This window comes from Pieris rapae, chromosome 24, assembly GCF_905147795.1.
Source record: "Pieris rapae chromosome 24, ilPieRapa1.1, whole genome shotgun sequence".
NCBI lineage: Eukaryota > Metazoa > Arthropoda > Insecta > Lepidoptera > Pieridae > Pieris > Pieris rapae.
This window is the reverse complement of record NC_059532.1, coordinates 556,343-574,578: the sequence shown is the minus strand read 5'-3', so window position 1 is coordinate 574,578 and position 18,236 is coordinate 556,343. Positions and strand designations below refer to the sequence as shown.

Genomic DNA, 18,236 nt, shown 5'->3' with positions numbered 1-18,236 from the left:
TTACATAATTGTATTTATGCGTACAAACAAATGTAACTTAATTCAATTGTGATTTCCATTTACCTCCATCTCTATATATATCCATACCAAATAACTATCAAACAAATAAAATTAAAATTTTCTTTTGAAAAATGCAACCATTCCTTATTTTCTTATGACGTCACGTTCAACTATCTTCAGTAAACCGACTTAACAGACAACAGACTTTTAAATACATGTCTTTACTGAGACATCATCATGATCTAGCCCAGTGTTTACCCCAAGTTTTTGTGTGCCGTGCCCCCTTAGCCTTTCTTAAATTCTTATGAATTATTTTATTTATATTTTATATATTTCATAAAATATATTTCGAATGCAACCATAGATAAAAAGTAATTGCGTAGATTGTAAAAGCGTGCTTCTATTTCACCATGCCTCCAAAAAGATTTGTCCTCTATCAGCAGATAGAGGACAAATCTTTTTGAAGTTATACTTCTTTTGGCGCGATGGAGAAAACGATGAGAGTGAATTTTTACGATGCGTACACCGACACCTAAATTCGACATCGTAAAGTTATGTCTAGGTGGAATGGAAATCGATAACTATGTTCAAGTGTATCTTCTAGTATTTTTATATTTAGAAAACGTGTTTTGTAACAGTACAATTAAACAGTGTGAATAAACAAATATTATTTTGGTGTTTTTAAATCAATTTCATATACGACGGTGATAGTATTTACTAATAATTTGTTTATTTAAATACAATCTTTTTGATTAATTTTAATATTTATCGTTAATCACTAAGTAATACATTTTAGTTTTTTTTTTAAATACGACAAAGAAGTATAACTTCTAACGCGTGTGCATAAGCACACACACTCTTTTTTTTATTTAAAATAAAGGATTTTTAAATTTGAATTAGCAAATAAAAAGTTAAATATACGAATACAAATAAAAAATATACATAAATATATAAATGAAGATGTCTGCGTCTATTTCATTTATTATTTAAGTATGGAGAGATGGCGCTGATAAGGAAAAAATTGTGAACGCAGATTTAATGTAGTTAGTATTTATTTAACTTATAGTCTTGAAAAGGGGAGGCCTTTGCCAAAATAAATAAATAAATAAAAAGTAATCAATATACTATAACAAAATAATATACAAAGATTTCCGTGTCTATTTAATATAATAATATTTATTGTTATAATTATATAATCTTATATCTTTAAACGACACAACACTAAAGCTATTCCAGCATATAATAATAATAATAATATATTTATTTATTTATAATAATATATTATATATAATCTATATTGTTCATATTTCATCATTTTATTAGTATGTAATTCGTACTTAAATATAATTTCCAAAAATCACGATTTATAAAAAAAAATACCGAGCTAAGCTCGGTCATCCAGGTCCTTAAATATTTAATATGAATTGACAAATGAAACAAATCTGAGGGCCAGCACTAAAAATCAGTATTGATGTTATAATTTTTATTACAAAATTGTATAAAAAATCATCGGTAACAGTATACATAAGTAATACGTCTAAGGCCAAACAATATCTTCGATCCAGGGCACGTAATATTCCACCCGGGTGTAAATGCCCGGTTCCCCGGCTATACCGCACCATTTGCCCCAAGAGGTGATCCCAATGACCCAGTACATACAGCGGACGGTTGGGTGGTTCACTTGCAGGGGTCCACCGCTGTCTCCCTGAAAAAAAATATCTTTTCTTCTGAACGTTAATTAATTTAGATATTTCTAATATTTTTAGGGCATTAATAACAACTGATCCGTCACACGCATACCACTAATAAAAATTATAACCAATTTCTTCATTTTGTAATCCTACAGCTATCATAAATTATATATAACTACAGATATAGCCAAAGATGGAATACATACAAAAAGGTTCAAGTATTTACGAAAAGAAATAATCGATAAAAATTATTCAATTTAACTAAGTAATACCTAATTTTACTTTATTAGTAAGTTATTAAACCAATGTGTTGTGTATATGGGCGCATATCAAATCAATTCATTTATTCCAATTAGACCACCTAAAATGGCACTTTTGAAAGTTATTTTTTTTTTATAAAACAGAGGGGAAATGGGCAGGAGACTTGCTCGATGTAAAGTGATACCGCCGCCCATGGACACTCAATACCAGAGGACTCGCGAGTGCGTTGCCGACCTTTTAAAAATTGGTACTCTCTTTTGTGATCCTAAGGTCTAAGGTTCGGTGGGTAGCTGGTAGAACATAGTGGTACAAAAACTGCCTTAAGACGGACGTTAAGGTAATTCGGATATTATTTTGTATGCTCCCTTGTCCGATGATGAAACTCAGCTACAGGTATTGGTCCGAACAACTCTGAACACTCTCCATAATAAATGCGGTAGAAGATGCAGAGAGATCTCCCTTCTTTACGCTAAGGGATAAAACCGGAAAGTATCGATATACATATTTTGCGCTGACGTAGAGGTAATCGCCGAAATAAATTTAACCCCTCAGCGTTGCGTAAAGAAGGGAGATTTCTCTATATCTACATGCGAGTGTCCATGGCGGCGGTATCAGCATCAGATGAGCCTCCTGCCAGGGTGCCTCCTGTAAGATAAAAAAGCCGTACCTCACAACTGTCCTTGTTGGAAACTCGATCCCCATAACACAATTGGGTTGTTGAGTTATATCCTTTTGACATTAGGCGGATGTTCTTAAACTTTCTTTCACATTCGCCGCTTTCGAATCCCTCCACCGTTGCCTGAAAAGATAATCGCTGTTCAGTAATTAATTAATAATTCGACTCAGGGTCCTTCAAGAAAAGAGCGTACCAATTCTTAAAAGGTCGGCAACGCACTCGCGAGCCCTCTGGCATTGAGAGTGTCCATGGGCGGCGGTATCACTTAACATCAGGTGAGCCTCCTGCCCGTTTACCCCGGTTCTATAAAAAAAAAAAAATTTCATTTGAACATTGACCAACTTCTGATTGAGCTGATACGGCTCTAATTTATCTAAAAATAAATAGCTCTAAATTCTATAATAATAATAATAATTTATTTCAAGTTTGTTTCACAGGAAATCTTATATCTAATTGCGCTAGTTATATTACTATTTCTTTACCTTGTATAAGTTATGTTATGCGATCCCCACTATATTATTCATACTTCTATTTACCTAATTACTATTTATATATATTGTATAAGTTAACCATCTGTTTACGTTATAAGTTAAGATTATTATAAACAAAATTTATTTATTTATATATTTCACTACATTAATCAGGTTTATCTGAGGCTGAATTAGGTGTGAACCTGTATTTCAGCATACAGCGCCTAACCCCTTAAATATATCAGACAAAAACTCTAGCATCAAGTTCATGACTCATTGGCGAAACTTATATGATGTAATTTACAATCTATTTAACAAGTAATTCTATTATGGTGTGAAGTGTTCAAGTGTTCTCCCTGTGAGTAAGGTGAAAGGGTGTAAGTGTGTGTGTGGGAGAATGTGTTAAATACTTTATTACAAAAAAAAACTATTAATATACTAGCGGATCCGACAGACGTTGTCCTGTCTACACGTCTTTAATTTCAAAATTTCAATTTTTAATAAGCCATTTACATGAAAATTATTATTCAAATGTTATGACAATATCTAACGATCCAGCACATGGTCACACACGATATAACACAATGATAACAATACTTTTTTTAAATTTCGGGACAGACTAAAATTAAAATTCGAATATTATTTAAAATTTGACACTGCGATGGTAGCGCCGTCTGTCGGATCCAATGTAAAACATTCCAAAATCAACAACAACTAATAAATTGAAAATTAATTAAAAAAACATTGTTCAGCGGACAAAATTGTGAATCTAAACCATTCCCAGATCCCCTTGAACACACACAAAAAATTTCGTCTAAATCGGTCCAGTCGTTTAGGAGGAGTTCAGTCACATACACACGCACACAAGAAATATATATATTAAGATTATACCTGTATATAAATGATATAAATATTAAATATTATTTAAGTCCAATATAATATAAATAATACATACATAATAATAATTTTATGTGCGTGTGAATGTAAGTACATAGTTTCGGATATATAAAACAATAAATCTGTTGTTTTGTCAGTGGGTTTGGGTTCTTTGTTGTTAATAAATTGAGTCCGAGTTGACAGAGAATGTTCGTTTTATTTGAACAATATTTCAAAAGGTACCTTTTGAATCATATAATAATACTTGTTTTGATTAATAAAACTCGCAATACTTAACAAAAATTGATATAACATACTTTGAAGCCTCTTTCTGTCGCTTTTTATTTGCTTGCTCGCTGTACAATGAAGTTAATGCTAAAACAAATGACGCTTGCCAACTTCAGAAAATTAAATTTCATATCTACCAACTATATAATACAAAATAATGAGGATGGGATTGGGTTAGGTTGGGTTAGGTTAGCTGTCAGTTGATCAAACTTCCACAAAATAAATATCGAAAAATAACAAAAACAATAAAAAGAAAATTAAAAAAAAATCCCCTTTCCCATTCGGTTCGTTTCAAATGTGTAATGCGTGGGTGCTGTAGCTGTAATTGGCCCTGGCTCAGCATCATGCTGAAGAGCGGAATGTTCCACAGCGCTGGTCATTCTGCCAGAGACGACAGCAGCTAGTTTGCGCCACAGTCGCAAAAAAAGAAAGAAAAGGAATGTAATATGTCTATATCAAATATGTCTAATAAATACAAAGTAGAAAAAATAACATTAAAAGTTACCAGTGTACGTAATGCAATCTATAAAAACCTAAATAAAATAAAATGTTAAAAATAAGAATTGTTAAGAAGTAGTAAAGACATAATTCGAAATAATTCCCCCCCACCTCCATTCCTGTCAAGTTCTTTATTATTAAAATACTTTTAGGGGATATATATGAAAACTGATAAATAAAGACAGTGTTCAATAATGCAAAAGTTTACTTGAATAACTGACATATAGACTAATAAATTGCCGCATCAGCAGCGTACCTAAATACCTTTTGGAGTACATCCGTGCGATCCATATTTCTAAATACAGTCGTTCCCCAACCGGTAACGATTGCACTATTGTTGAATAACGCGCCGCCATCATGAAGACACGCTGGCACGACGTACTTATTAAGTTCTATACTAAAAAAAAACAGTGGTACAACCTTTTTAGGTAGACCTCAGATTTGTCTGTCTAATAGGAGATTGAGAACTACTTGAATTGCAGACAGTCCTTGGTAGTTTTGCAATTACATCACTAGAGCGCATTATGCGGCTAAATGCTCGACGTTGAATGTTCCAACTACAGCAAAGCTTCGCACAATTGAGCACTCTCAAAAGTAATGCAGAAAATTGACTAGTGTTTTTTCTTTAATTGATCGAAATTATCGTTAGTAATATTATTTATTGGTGAAAAATTTATAAGGCTTTCGTTTCGTCGTAAATTTTGGAAATCTTCTTCAAGTGCCCCTCCATTACTGGAGGTTGGCCGTCAGTTTCCTGAAACTCGTCTCGTCCCGCGACAGATGCAGCAAGCAAGCAATTTTGGAAATAATCAAAGTTAATAAAGTTGTTACTGCTAAAAATATAAATATTACACTGTACTTAGCGCAATCTGCTGATACATTTGAAAACAAATTCACGTTCCAATTAAGCTTCAGTATAATTCGGCATTGTGCGCCACTGAGTCGCATTATGTCTGTATCGGGGTCGATATTAGCAAATTTTTCGCGTCTTCGAAGCTCGTAATTCGGTCAATTTACAAAAAACCATATTAAAACCTTCCTTAGGAATCACACTATCAAATAATGTAAGCTGTATCAAAATGGATCCGGTAATTTTTGAGTTATTCGCATTGACGTGGACACCACCACCATGTGGAACCAGCTTCCCACTGAAGTGTTTCCTAAGCAATTTGACTTAGGATCCTTCTAGAAAAGGCCGGCTGCAGTCATGAGCTTTCTGGCATTGAGAGTGTCCATGGTCGGTACCACTTAATATTAGAGACTCCTGCCCGTTTGTCCCATGTTCTAGAAAATAAAGTGGGGTCAATTAGGAAATACTATACTTACTCTCTGTCAGTCCGCAGTAATGCTATATCATGATATTTCACCGGTGGGTGGTATTCTGGGTGCTTGGTCGCCACCACATTGTATTCTTTAGACGAATCCACGGCATCACTTCGTTTTAATATACCAACTCGGATTTTCGTAACAGGACCACTGAAAACATCATTTATGAAAATGAGGGCTCATCTGATGCTGTACTGCCTATGGAACTTCAATGCCAGATGGACAAGACACTTTCTTCCTCTTAATTCCTTTTCCTGATGGATATGAACTTCCAACTGTTTAACAACTTAAAATGGGTAACCATGGAGTACGATGACCTCCCTTTTTGGAGGTCCTGCAGTTACTCAAACTGAAAATTACTTTTTTTTATAAAGAACAGGGGGAGAATATGCGGGAGGCTCATCTGATCTTAAGTGATACCGCCGCCCATGGACACTCTCACTTTATCCATATAGCTAAGTACACGTCATTAGAAAATATTTTAAATTAATTTTAAATTTACATTTACTACCAGTTCGGAAGGGCGTAGAGCGGGCAAGAAGAGTTCTTACCAGTTGGTAAGAAACTCCCCTCCACTTTTTATATTGCCAAGTTTTAAGTCATACAGTAAGGACGAGTAGCCAATTGAACTAAAGCAAATCAATCCCAAAGAATCATTTAAATAATCAAATTTGTAGGCTAGTTTCTGTTTATACTATAAAATAAAGAGCGTAGTTCGTTGGCGGCCCTTCAAGATTTGGTACGCTGTTTCCTTGTTATGTGTATAAACACATGCATTACAATGTATAAGATGTGAGAGTAAAAAATACCTGAGTCAGGGTTTTAAGCTCTTCCTAAGAAACTTAATTATACATTTATTAAAATACATATATACATACATATATATAATTTAATGATCTTTTTGTTTTTTAACAGTTTTCAACTCGCGTTAGTGCATGAGTGTGTGTGTGGCTGCATATGAGCGAATGAGTAAGTGTATGCATGTGAGTGAGAGAGTGAATGAGTGAGTGAGTGAGTGAGTGATGAATGAAATGTGTACCTACGTATTAGGTCTCAGAAGCAATAAGCCAGTCCTTTTATCGTGTTTTTAAATTGTAGATGATGACCAAATGGTAAAAAAAAAGGGTAGATACAAAGCAGCCTATTAATTTTAATATACATAAAGTCTGCTTGCATACTGCGTATGCGTCAGTCCTTGCGGTCTGACTGACAACATTCATATTTATTTTCAAAAACAGCCTACAGGAGCGCTTTGTGTGTTCTCAAAATTACACATAAAGCTCGTCAAAATATTTAAGTAAATTATTAAAATGTTTTAATGATTTATTAAATCACTTGTTTCGTAAACGCCATAGAGAATTAATGTAATATGAAATTATGGTAATTGTTATCAACGCCATCTATTGCCGAGAAGCTGGTGTTTGTTTGGATTTGTTAAAACAGCAAAAAGCTTTACTTACTAAAATCTGCTGACCGTACAGTGACCTGCTGTGAGCACATAACGTTCGCTGATTATGACGCCTCCACAAATCCATTCTATTTCATCAGTACCATAGCCAAGGAGAGCCTGGAAATTAAAAACACCACTTTTTCACACACAATTTAAGTTTATTTAACAAATTTCTGTAAAGTTGCAAATACTAGATAATTTTTCGAAAAATAAGGTCATAAAAAAGTTTCATTCCTTGCGTGTTAATTTATTTATTTATTTATTTACACTTCGTTGCTAAAGAAATACAAATAACACAGTATATATAAATTACAAGGGATGCAACGGGCGGCCTTATCGCTAACAAGCGATCTCTACAGGCAATCCTAGTAAGAATAGAAATAAATTTAAAAAAATGATGGGTGCAAGAAGTGCAGAAGTTATATAAAAAACAAAATAAATTTATATTAAAATATAGAACCTAAATCTATTAGTAACTATATATATTATAATAACTAACTAAAACTAATCTTACAAAATCAAAAAAATAGAGAATTTACAAAACGAACAGGAGATACAAGAATTACACAGGTCACGATTGATCAGGATATGATAAGGTTAGGAAATATTTATATAGAAGAGTTTTAAAAGACGATAGGGAGGAAGCCAATCGTATAGACTCAGGCAGCTTATTCCACAGCCTAATGGCGGAAATCCTAAATGAATTGCCTAAGAAGGAAGAGCTGTGGGATGGAATTTCCAATAGACATCTATTGGAAGAGCGTAGCGTATAGTTAGAAGGACCTAAGAATTTTATATTTATAATATTGTTTACACTACTACACGCACAAAAGTCTAATGTACATATTAATAGTAAAAACTTTGTTTTTGAAGATTTTACTTCTACCACGTGTGAATTGCAGACATGTTTTTTTACTACTGATATCGCTTGGAATAGAAATAATAATAATTATTATTTATTGCAAGAATATGGTAAAAAATGTTAAGATGGTACAATCAAAAGTCGTTCGCATATTCTGCCACAAAATGGCGCGCAAATTTATCTTAATTTACATTCTACATTATTAGTCAAAGTCAATTCTTATATTATCTGTATCGTATATATCATACTTTATTAAATTTGTATAAATTACAATGTCTCACACAAATAATCGTCATCACTACATAGTATAAAACAAAGTCGCTTTCTCTGTCCCTATATCCCATTGTATGCTTAAATCTTTGAAACTACGCAACGGATTTTGATGCGGTTTTTTTTAATAGATAGAGTGAGATTCAAGAGAAAGGTTTATATGTATAATAACATCCATTAAATAGTGGAGAAGTACTGTTATTTTTGAGGTTTCTAATGTGATGTCGTAAATAATTACATTTTTTCCGCTTACATTGCAAACGCAGGCTGAACCCTACGAGTTTTATCAAAAGAATGTACTATGTACACATTGAAAAGCTCTACAGAAAAGTCCGTGATGGTATATATCTATATCTATATATATGGTATATCGCGTATATTATCGGAGCTTTCCAGCGACGAAAATAACAATACATAATAAAAACCTGCTTTTCATCAGCATTGCACCCGTGCGAAACTGGGGCGGGTCACTTGTTAATTATAAATAGTACATTTTTCCAAAAGTAGCATTAAGTCGCTTTTTAAAGACTCTAGTCGGAAGGAACTCACCATATGTGGAAACTCTCCCTCATACGCATCTTCTCCTCCTGTGACCAGCTGTTCTGGTTTGCGAGAGCACTCGTCAACTCTAAGGTTACCAGTCGTAGGTCCAGGACGGCATGGATACACATATTTCTCTTGGTATTCAAGGCATTCTGAAATTGAGGTTAAATTTAACTACTTGATACTGATCGTCATGATCGTGGCATAATGTCGGATTTGAAAAAAATCATTCTTATCTTATATATAAAATTCTTGTGTCACGGGGTAAGTAACCGAACTCCTCCGAAACGGCTCGACCGATTCTCATGAAATTTTGTGTGCGTATTGGGTACGTCTGAGAATCGAACAACATCTGTTTTTCATCCCCCTAAATTTTTTAATTTATGTTTTAGACAAAATTTTTCGTTTTTATTTTTCTACGATACACCATACAAAAATACATGCAACCCTAAATTTTCATCCCTCTACAATCATCCCTTATGTTTTTTTTGTTAATTATAAATTTAATTTTTTGGCTCAAAAACATGGCAAAACAACGTTTGCCGGGTCAGCTAGTATTTGTATATATATTATGTATATCAATGTAGTAACAGTAACACTGAAGTATTTCCGAACCAATTCGACTCCTTCCTTCAAGAAAAAAGCGTACCAATTCTTAAAAGGCCGGCAACGCACTCGCGAGCCCTCTGGCATTGGGAGTGTCCATGGGCGGCCGTATCACATAACATCAGGTGAGCCTCCTGCCCGTTTGCCTCCTTTTCTATAAAAAAAAACTAAACATAGCCAAAGATGCAATACATATATACAAAAAAGTTCAAACATTTACGAAAGGATTAATAAAAAAATATTATTGATTTGCTCCAGTTCAAACAATTTGTATTAAAAACTTGGCGTTTGAAAAGTGTGGCGGAAAGTTTCTTGCCAGTTCTTCTTACCCGCTCTACGCCCTTGACTTGCGAACTGGTTTTAAATGTAAATTTACAATTAATTTAATTTGTTTTTCTTGACGTTCATAAGTGTACAAGTTAGAAGTACAAGAGATTTTGATTTAATTTGAGTAAATACATTTAACTAAACAATACCTACATACTTCAACTGTGTTGTGTGAAGGTGTGTGTGATGTTCTTATGTAGGTGATTTAGCGCTATGGATATTCTCAATACGTGTTTTAAGCATCATCGACAGCTTACACAAGTCGAACGCTAGAAACTTACTATCATACGCTTTCCTTCCTCTTCTCTCTGCTTTGTCGCATTCCAACGAAAACTCTATCTCTTTCGGTTGCTCTGTTGTTGTTGTTTTTCTGTATATAAAAATGTGGTCACAATTCAACTTTAGGCGCGAAGCATACAGAAAAGGCATGTGAAGGCGCGGCGCTTGAGTATAATTAACAACGTGACGCTTATTAGTAGCGGCACGAAACTCTAGCGCTGACCGTTATTGCGCAGAAGTAAAAAATAAGGTACCGGAGGGGGACTAGCGGAATGAAGAGCGTCGATTGGCTCTCCAGTCGCATTCCGTCCCCCGCACCACAGCACACATTCGCAGCAATTCCTCCACGTATCGGCCAGCGCTAGACTTACGCGCCTATTGTAATACGTACATTTTGTATTGACGCGTTTTGAAGCGGCAAGATGCCTGCGCCGCGTCTTCACCTTACGCCTTTTCTGTGTTCCGCGCCTTATACGTCAAATTAAATGCCATTAAACGTGTAAATATGTTTGTATAGAAAACAGAAAGGAATTGTCTTCTTCTTATCCGGTACACTCTTAACAGAGCGGTCGTGATGTGTATTAGTGATAATAGAATGGCAGATGTGATGCGTTTAACGACGATCCACCATCGTTGCCTATTGGAGGTCATTCGAACCGAATTGTAATCAACGGCGGAACCAGGGGGGATTATGGGTCATGACCTTCCCCCCCTTAGCTGGTTCCAGGACTTAGGTGGACCACTGATTGAACATAATGATTATATTTTTATATATAGTCACCATCCAGATTTTATGTATGATATCTTCAATATTTAATTAATTTAATATAATATAATAACTTTGTATGATGGCTGGATTCGCCCTTGATTGTATAATGACGTGATGAGGAGCATGATGGTTTTACAAACATTTTGTTAAAACCTTGGCGATTTAAAAGAGTATTGCCAGTTCTTCCCTTTTTATGCCCTTGCCAGTTTTGGCAGGATCCGTCAATACTTGACCATAGATAAATATACTTGTCTTAGACTCACCTGCCCCGAAACCTTCCCCTAACTTTAGGTGTGGTAACCAAAAGTGATTGTCCACAGCATATGACTGGATCAAACTGGGTGTAACCGCATGTCTGAAAAATTTGTTTATTTACATTCTCTACTCTTAGGGCCTGTTTCACAATGTCCGGATAAGTTCCAAATAAGCTATTTGTTACTTATTGGTATGATAAATTGTATTTTTGCGTTTCACGACTGTCAGATAGCGCTATACGTCATGAAATTCGAAGTATCTTATTTGAAACTTTTATCTTTCGAATAATTTATGTGTTGCATAGCTATTTGGCACTTTATCCATACATTGTGAAACAGGCCCTTAGTGTTGGCCAACGACGAATACTAATACTCACCTATAGTGACCTTGTCTTTAAACATTTATTTATTACATTACACACATATCCTTACAGACTATATGCGATAATGTCGAGAAACATTAGAAGATAAAAGAACCTACATAGAAGATAAAAACGTTTGGCAATATCTCTTAATATATATAAATCTCCTGTCACGATGTTTGTCCGCGATGGACTCCTGAACTACTTAACCGATTTTAAATTAAATTGGCACACCGTGAGCAGTCTAAACCAACTTAAGAGATAGGATAGTTTAGATCTTTAATTATAGTCGCAATTTTATTTTATTGCAAATTATTTGTTTATTATTTCATACAATTCTATCACATGGTGCTGTGTTAAAAGTACCAACGTTTCACAAAGTTCTCCTACCGTTTCCTTTGAATAGTTTACTACTATGTAATATAACCTTAGCCACAGCAACGCTTGGCCGAGTCTGCTAGTATTATATAATTTTGTTATTTATGGCTTCGAATCTCTTCGAATTAAGTGTGGTAGTGACAAGAAAAATATGACGCGTAACCGAAAAATGTGACGGTAATTTTTTTCCAACGCCCATAAAAAAATCACTTTAAAAAAATCGCTTACGTTGCATAATCAAAAATAAACAATAGAGCAAAGTGATGTACTACAGTTTTGTACAGGGCATTTAAATTTATAAATATATTATTAATAAAGTGTATTTATAGATTTCTGAAGTATTTCCGAACCAATTCGACTTACGGTCCTTCAAGAAAAGAGCGTACAAATTCTTAAAAGGCCGGCAACGCACTCGCGAGCCCTCTGGCATTGAGTGTCCATGGGCGACGGTATCACTTAACATCAGGTGAGCCTCCTGCCCGTTTGCCCCCTGTTCTATAAAAAAAAAAGTATATTTCAAGAATAGCTTTAGGCTACCATCGTTTTACGACAGAATTGACGAATGGAACAACTAGTTTTAAAACCAATTCGTCTTTTTATTAAGAAACATATTTTAAACATTTCATTAAAAATTTACCATTGGTTTAAGATGTCTTCTGAAATCATCTTCTGCGTATGGACAGTCGTTTATTGCCTTGCAGACTCCAGGAGATCCGTCCATTTTGGTGCAATTGTCTCCTGTAAAAAGAAATGCCACAAAAAAGTGCGTGTGTTATAAATTTTATTTTTTACATTTACATACGTGCGTACAAAGTACATGTCAGAAGTGAAAATTATTTGGAAGTTAATTATTACTAAAAATACTAAAAACTTAAAAGCCAAAATAGATGATCATGTACCAATATATGATCACTCCATTTGTAAATATCTATATTCACACTATTTTTAAGTAAGTAATTTTACACCTAAAGAAGTTTCACTTCAAAAAATAAGTTTGTAATACCAAGTTCGCAACTCAATTTATCTATCTGAAAAAGTGATATACATGTTATACCTAGTCGGTTAATTTATTCAAGAGTATCATGTTATCTTCTATAGTTCGCCCTAAACACGCTAAGAGTTGATGAAGTAAAAATAAAGAACATTACCTTCATTTAGAGATTTGGTACACGCCAACAGTGAGAACAATATTGTCAGATGAATCAGCATTTCGTTGGATCTGAAAAAGAAATAATCTTTGCCTTTTTGTACAATAGATATCTGGGCGGAAGCCCCTCATCATCAGTATCAGCTATATCTTAAATAAGTTGTTATGTGGGTAGGAACAAAAGATTTTCCAAAGTCCCAATCAAAAGTTATTTAACCGCCTCTCGATAAAAGTATCTATCTCCCTTTCAGAATTGCATTAAAGCACAAATCCGTATAAATGCAGTAGGTGAAAAAAAATCGTAGGAGTAGTTCAATAAAAGCAGGAAGAAGATTTAGTGCTAAAGGGAAGAAAATTTCTGCGACGTCGAAGGACAGAACATATTTATGTTATGAATAATGTACTATATTGCGTGTTGGAAATAAATGTTAATCAATAATAAATAAAGATTGCATTTCTGGTTATCTACTCGTCGATTATAGTTAAAGATGATTTAATAACACACAACTTGACCTTTTGATAATACCGGTTCTGTATTAATTGTATTTCAAACGTAAACCATAAGAAACTGCTAAACGATAAACTTGCTAAATTGAATTTGTGTAAAACTAAAATGAAAAAGCAATCAAATCCACAAAAAGTATTTTATTTGTTAATTTTTAGTTTTATTTTGATTTTGTGATTATAAGTTGAATTCCTTTGGTAGATTACTTATAATCTAATGTAATTAATGCCATATTGCTTCGAACGAGTTTACATGGTACAGGTAAATTCAAGGAAATGAATATGCTTACCTTTCTTTTGCAATATATTTATGAAAATAAAATCTTTGTACACAAAAATAATTATAAGTTTACTCGAATAGAAACGGGCTGCAATTTCCCCGTACTAGACTATCTAATGTTAATAATTATTTTCTGGGAAAAGGGATACTCTTCTTTAATAAAATCCCACAGGCTCTTTTATCTCTGCCTTTTATTAAATTTAAGAAATGTATTAAAGAAAAGCTGAGTAAAAAGGCTTACTATAAAGTTAACAATTATCTGCTTGATAAAAGGGCCTCAGACTTAGCTGGGCAGAAATTAATAAAATTAATAAATTTCTAATTAATTTGCTATATTTCTTTTAAATATTAAAAAAAAAATATAAATATAGTAGTATTGTAAGCCGGTGTTTTAATGTTTTGCTTTTTTAAAAGAGTACCGAGAGTTTTTTACGCCGGCTTTTTCTCTCGGCCTACACCCTCTGTCTTCTTTGCCGATGAGTAGGGATGCCAACAGGCTTGAATTTAATTCCGTGGAATAAGTGATACCTGTATCTTATATTCCAAAATAAACATATTTTATTGTTTTAACGAGTTGTATTAACTTCTTACGTCATCCGCATCCTGATGATGATCCTGATCCCGTCTTCCACGGTCCATTTCACTAGACCCTCTCTGGTGAATGTCTCTAGCAGATACGATGTTCAATTGTTTAAAAAAAGAGTACAGCAACGCACACACTGAAATGTGTTAATGGCATGGCTGCCTCGTTTGCCTCGCCTGCAGAAACAGGGTTGGTGATAGGACATAGCCTTGAGGGACCTTAATTATTATTATTACTTTCTAAATATATATATTTATATATATGTAAAAATGTTATGTTGGTTATGCTTCAAAAACTCGGAAAGTTCTGCACCGATCGAGGTGAAATTTTTGGATTTAAAGGATTGTTTTAGGCCTGAACCCAAAAATTAATTCACAATCTCAGAATGAAAATGATCTTAGTTTTTTATTTTATTATTTTAATATTTTAATAACTGGTGTAAAGTTGAAATCTTAAGATAGGATATTGGCACAGTTGAACTGTCATTTTCATACAAAGATCTATCCACATACACCGATCCGACCTACCATGGATAGCTTGTTTCGACAGTCAATCAACAATTGGTTATTGGCACACTTTTATCAATACATATATGCATTAAGACGTCTATCTCAGATGGTCAAAAATGGATTGCGATATTGGGTCATCCGCGACCGCGAAAAAATTGTTTTTTTACAGCGCTCTCGCTAATGCACATAGAAATTGATTTTTTATAAACTATTAAATTTGTATAAATAAAAATTCTGATAAATAGCCTAGAGATGTCAGAACTCATGTATATATAGCTCTGTCTGTCTTTGATAACTGTACAAAAATCCGTTTGAGTAAGTTTATCGCATTTATACAAACATAAATTTTATCTTGTATTAAGTGTGCCAATACAATGTCTTCGCCGCGGTGACCTTGCAACTTACGACCTCCTTGGCTTTAGATGAACCAAAGTTTCCGGAATTGGACTCAAATTATTGTCTGTATCATTGACCTTGCGTTTTGCACGCAAATTATACTTTAATTAATCAATGGTTTTTCTATACCAATTGAAAGTAATAAATAATAATGCATTTTATTTATTTATTGCTAAATACAGCTAACATACTATAAAACAAAATATATCTCATATACACATGTAATCTTTATATTTTTATTTTTAATATATAGCAATTAAAAAATAGTGGTTAAACGTGAACTCGGAGGATCATATAGAGAAAAGATTCACAGAACAATAAAAAAAATTTCATTCCGAAAAACCGAACAGTCCCTGATATAGCTGAGCAAAATGTTCCATGATGGTATGTACTGAAAAAGTAAGAAATGATGTTCGCGGGGTCAGCTAGTCATATAAATATTTTATATTACTAGCTGCCCCCAATACACGACTCGCGCACATATTTAAAATACTTACACCAGCAGTTGAATTAGCTAACTCTTCTTCATCATAAAATTTAAGACTATATATATAGAGAGAGAGATAACTGTACAAGAACCCATGAGCTGTTTTAGAGTAGTTCATATCAGACGTGGCTTAGGTAAAGATATTCAAACGTTGTGGTACACCTTAAATACCATAACACACCAAGTTTATCGGGTTAGAAGGAGAAACTACAACTGTGGACCCAGCTAAAGTATTGCTGAATCGATGCGACTAAGGGTATTCAAAAGAACGAGCAATTCTTGAAATGCTAGCAATGTACTTGCTAGATCAAGCTTCTGTCAGAGTATATCAGTTTAATTGGCATTAATATAAAAGTTGTCATCATAATTTGACATGCAAATTATGATTAAGGACTCTTGAGTCTTTTTTAAAATGCGACACTTCTAAAAAGGCATCTAATATATAAATCACAAAGCATTTTAGCTGTGGCCTACACCAAGGGTGAAACCTTTGTCCTCAATTAATGAAAACGCACAAATAAATTTTCATTACAAACCCGTATTTACTAAGATCGAGATAACGTGTTCCACCTAAGAAGATCTTATGTAGCTTATTCCACTCGTTAATTTATTAAAAAAATCAGTATTTTAAAGTGTTAGATTAAATCAAGTTATTATTAGTATTATTATATAAATAAACTTACCAAAAGAACAAATCAATATATTTATTAACTGAACATGTCTTGCACACGCGCGTGATATGATTACACTAATCAATGCAACACAGAGACGATTAATTATTTAAAAATAAGCGAGTGACTTTGCGAATACACTATATCAGGCGCTTTTTATTTGAATAATTTTATTTAGAGATTTCATTTACATAGCTTGTCCACGTTGTATAAATATTTATTATCTGGACTAGTCTTGCATACGCGTGAGGCTCGAAAATACTTATCAATACAAAGCAGAGACGCTAATTTAAAAATTAAACGAGTGACTTTGCTAATAAATTTTGTCAGGCGCTTTTTAATTTAACTGAATTTAACTGAATACGACTTCTATATGACAATTTATTTATTTTTTCTATATGTCAAACCAAAAACGTTTTTGACATACAGGAGTGTAGCACCTGCAGTTTTCACAAAAATCCCTAGGACGACGAAACGCTAACACAGTTATTACAATTAAGGATATTCTTCTTGACCTGCGGGCCACACTGGTCGAGTAACTGTTGAAGGAACATGTCAAGTTTAAAGGAATTAGATTCTATTGAAAGTGTTCTATGACTGCGTCTTGGCTAAACCTGTGCCGCTTCCCGCCAGTTGCGGCGGCATACTTAACAGTTTTGGATGCATCTGGTCCAGCTCCATTCTGTCGATCCAGGCTTATCTGGGTTTCCAGGTTCAGCAAATATGCAAGGTATGCCGAAGGTATTATCAGAATTGTCTGAAATCTTTCAGTGCCTATCTGTTATCTAATAGGCTTTTTTGCTAGTAATCTTTATTCTATTTTTTTTCTAACATCAATACTATTATTGTAACATAACATATTTGTAACATATACTGTAGATATCTTAATATATATATTTCTTGTGTGCGTGTGTATGTGACTGAACTCCTCCTAAACGACTGGACCAATTTTGATGACATTTTTTGTGTGTGTTCGTGGAGATTCGAGAATGGTTTAGATTCACAATTTTGTCCGCTGGACAATGTTTTTTTTAATGAATTAGTAGTTGTTGATTTTGGAATGTTTTACATTGTATCCGACAGACGGCGCTACCATCGCACTGTCAAATTTTAAATAATATTCGAATTTTAATTTTAGTCTGTCCCGACAGTTAGCGCTGCGATCAAATTAAAAAAAAGTTTTGTTGTCATTGTGTTATTGTAGACCATGTGCTGGATCGTTAGATATTGTCATAACATGTGAATAATAATTTTCATCAAAATGGTCCAGAATGTTTTAGCTTATTAAAAAAAGTTTGAAATTTTCAAATTAAAGACGTATAGACAGGACAACGTCTGTCGGATCCGCTAGTAGTACTATATATGCGGTGACTCTTTGTAAATTAATAAGATATACATTTTACACTAAAGGTTCTCCATAATGAACTAACATAATATACAGAATTGTATAATTAACATTTATATAGTAATTAT

General features: G+C 33.7%; 1 protein-coding gene across 1 annotated transcript; it reads right to left on the bottom strand.

Annotated features, from left to right (window-relative positions):
* Positions 1–1,479: 1,479 nt before the first annotated feature.
* Positions 1,480–16,838, bottom strand: LOC111001772 (serine protease snake). The gene is made up of 11 exons (XM_045633795.1): positions 16,776–16,838; positions 13,335–13,405; positions 12,824–12,924; positions 11,456–11,547; positions 10,426–10,514; positions 9,218–9,363; positions 7,547–7,653; positions 6,087–6,236; positions 5,025–5,157; positions 2,620–2,751; positions 1,480–1,705 (listed from the first exon to the last, which is right to left on the bottom strand). The coding sequence occupies exons 2-11, from the start codon at positions 13,393–13,395 to the stop codon at positions 1,538–1,540; spliced, it is 1,179 nt and encodes a 392-aa protein (XP_045489751.1). The 5' UTR covers positions 13,396–13,405; positions 16,776–16,838; the 3' UTR covers positions 1,480–1,537.
* Between the last annotated feature and the right edge of the window lie 1,398 nt (positions 16,839–18,236).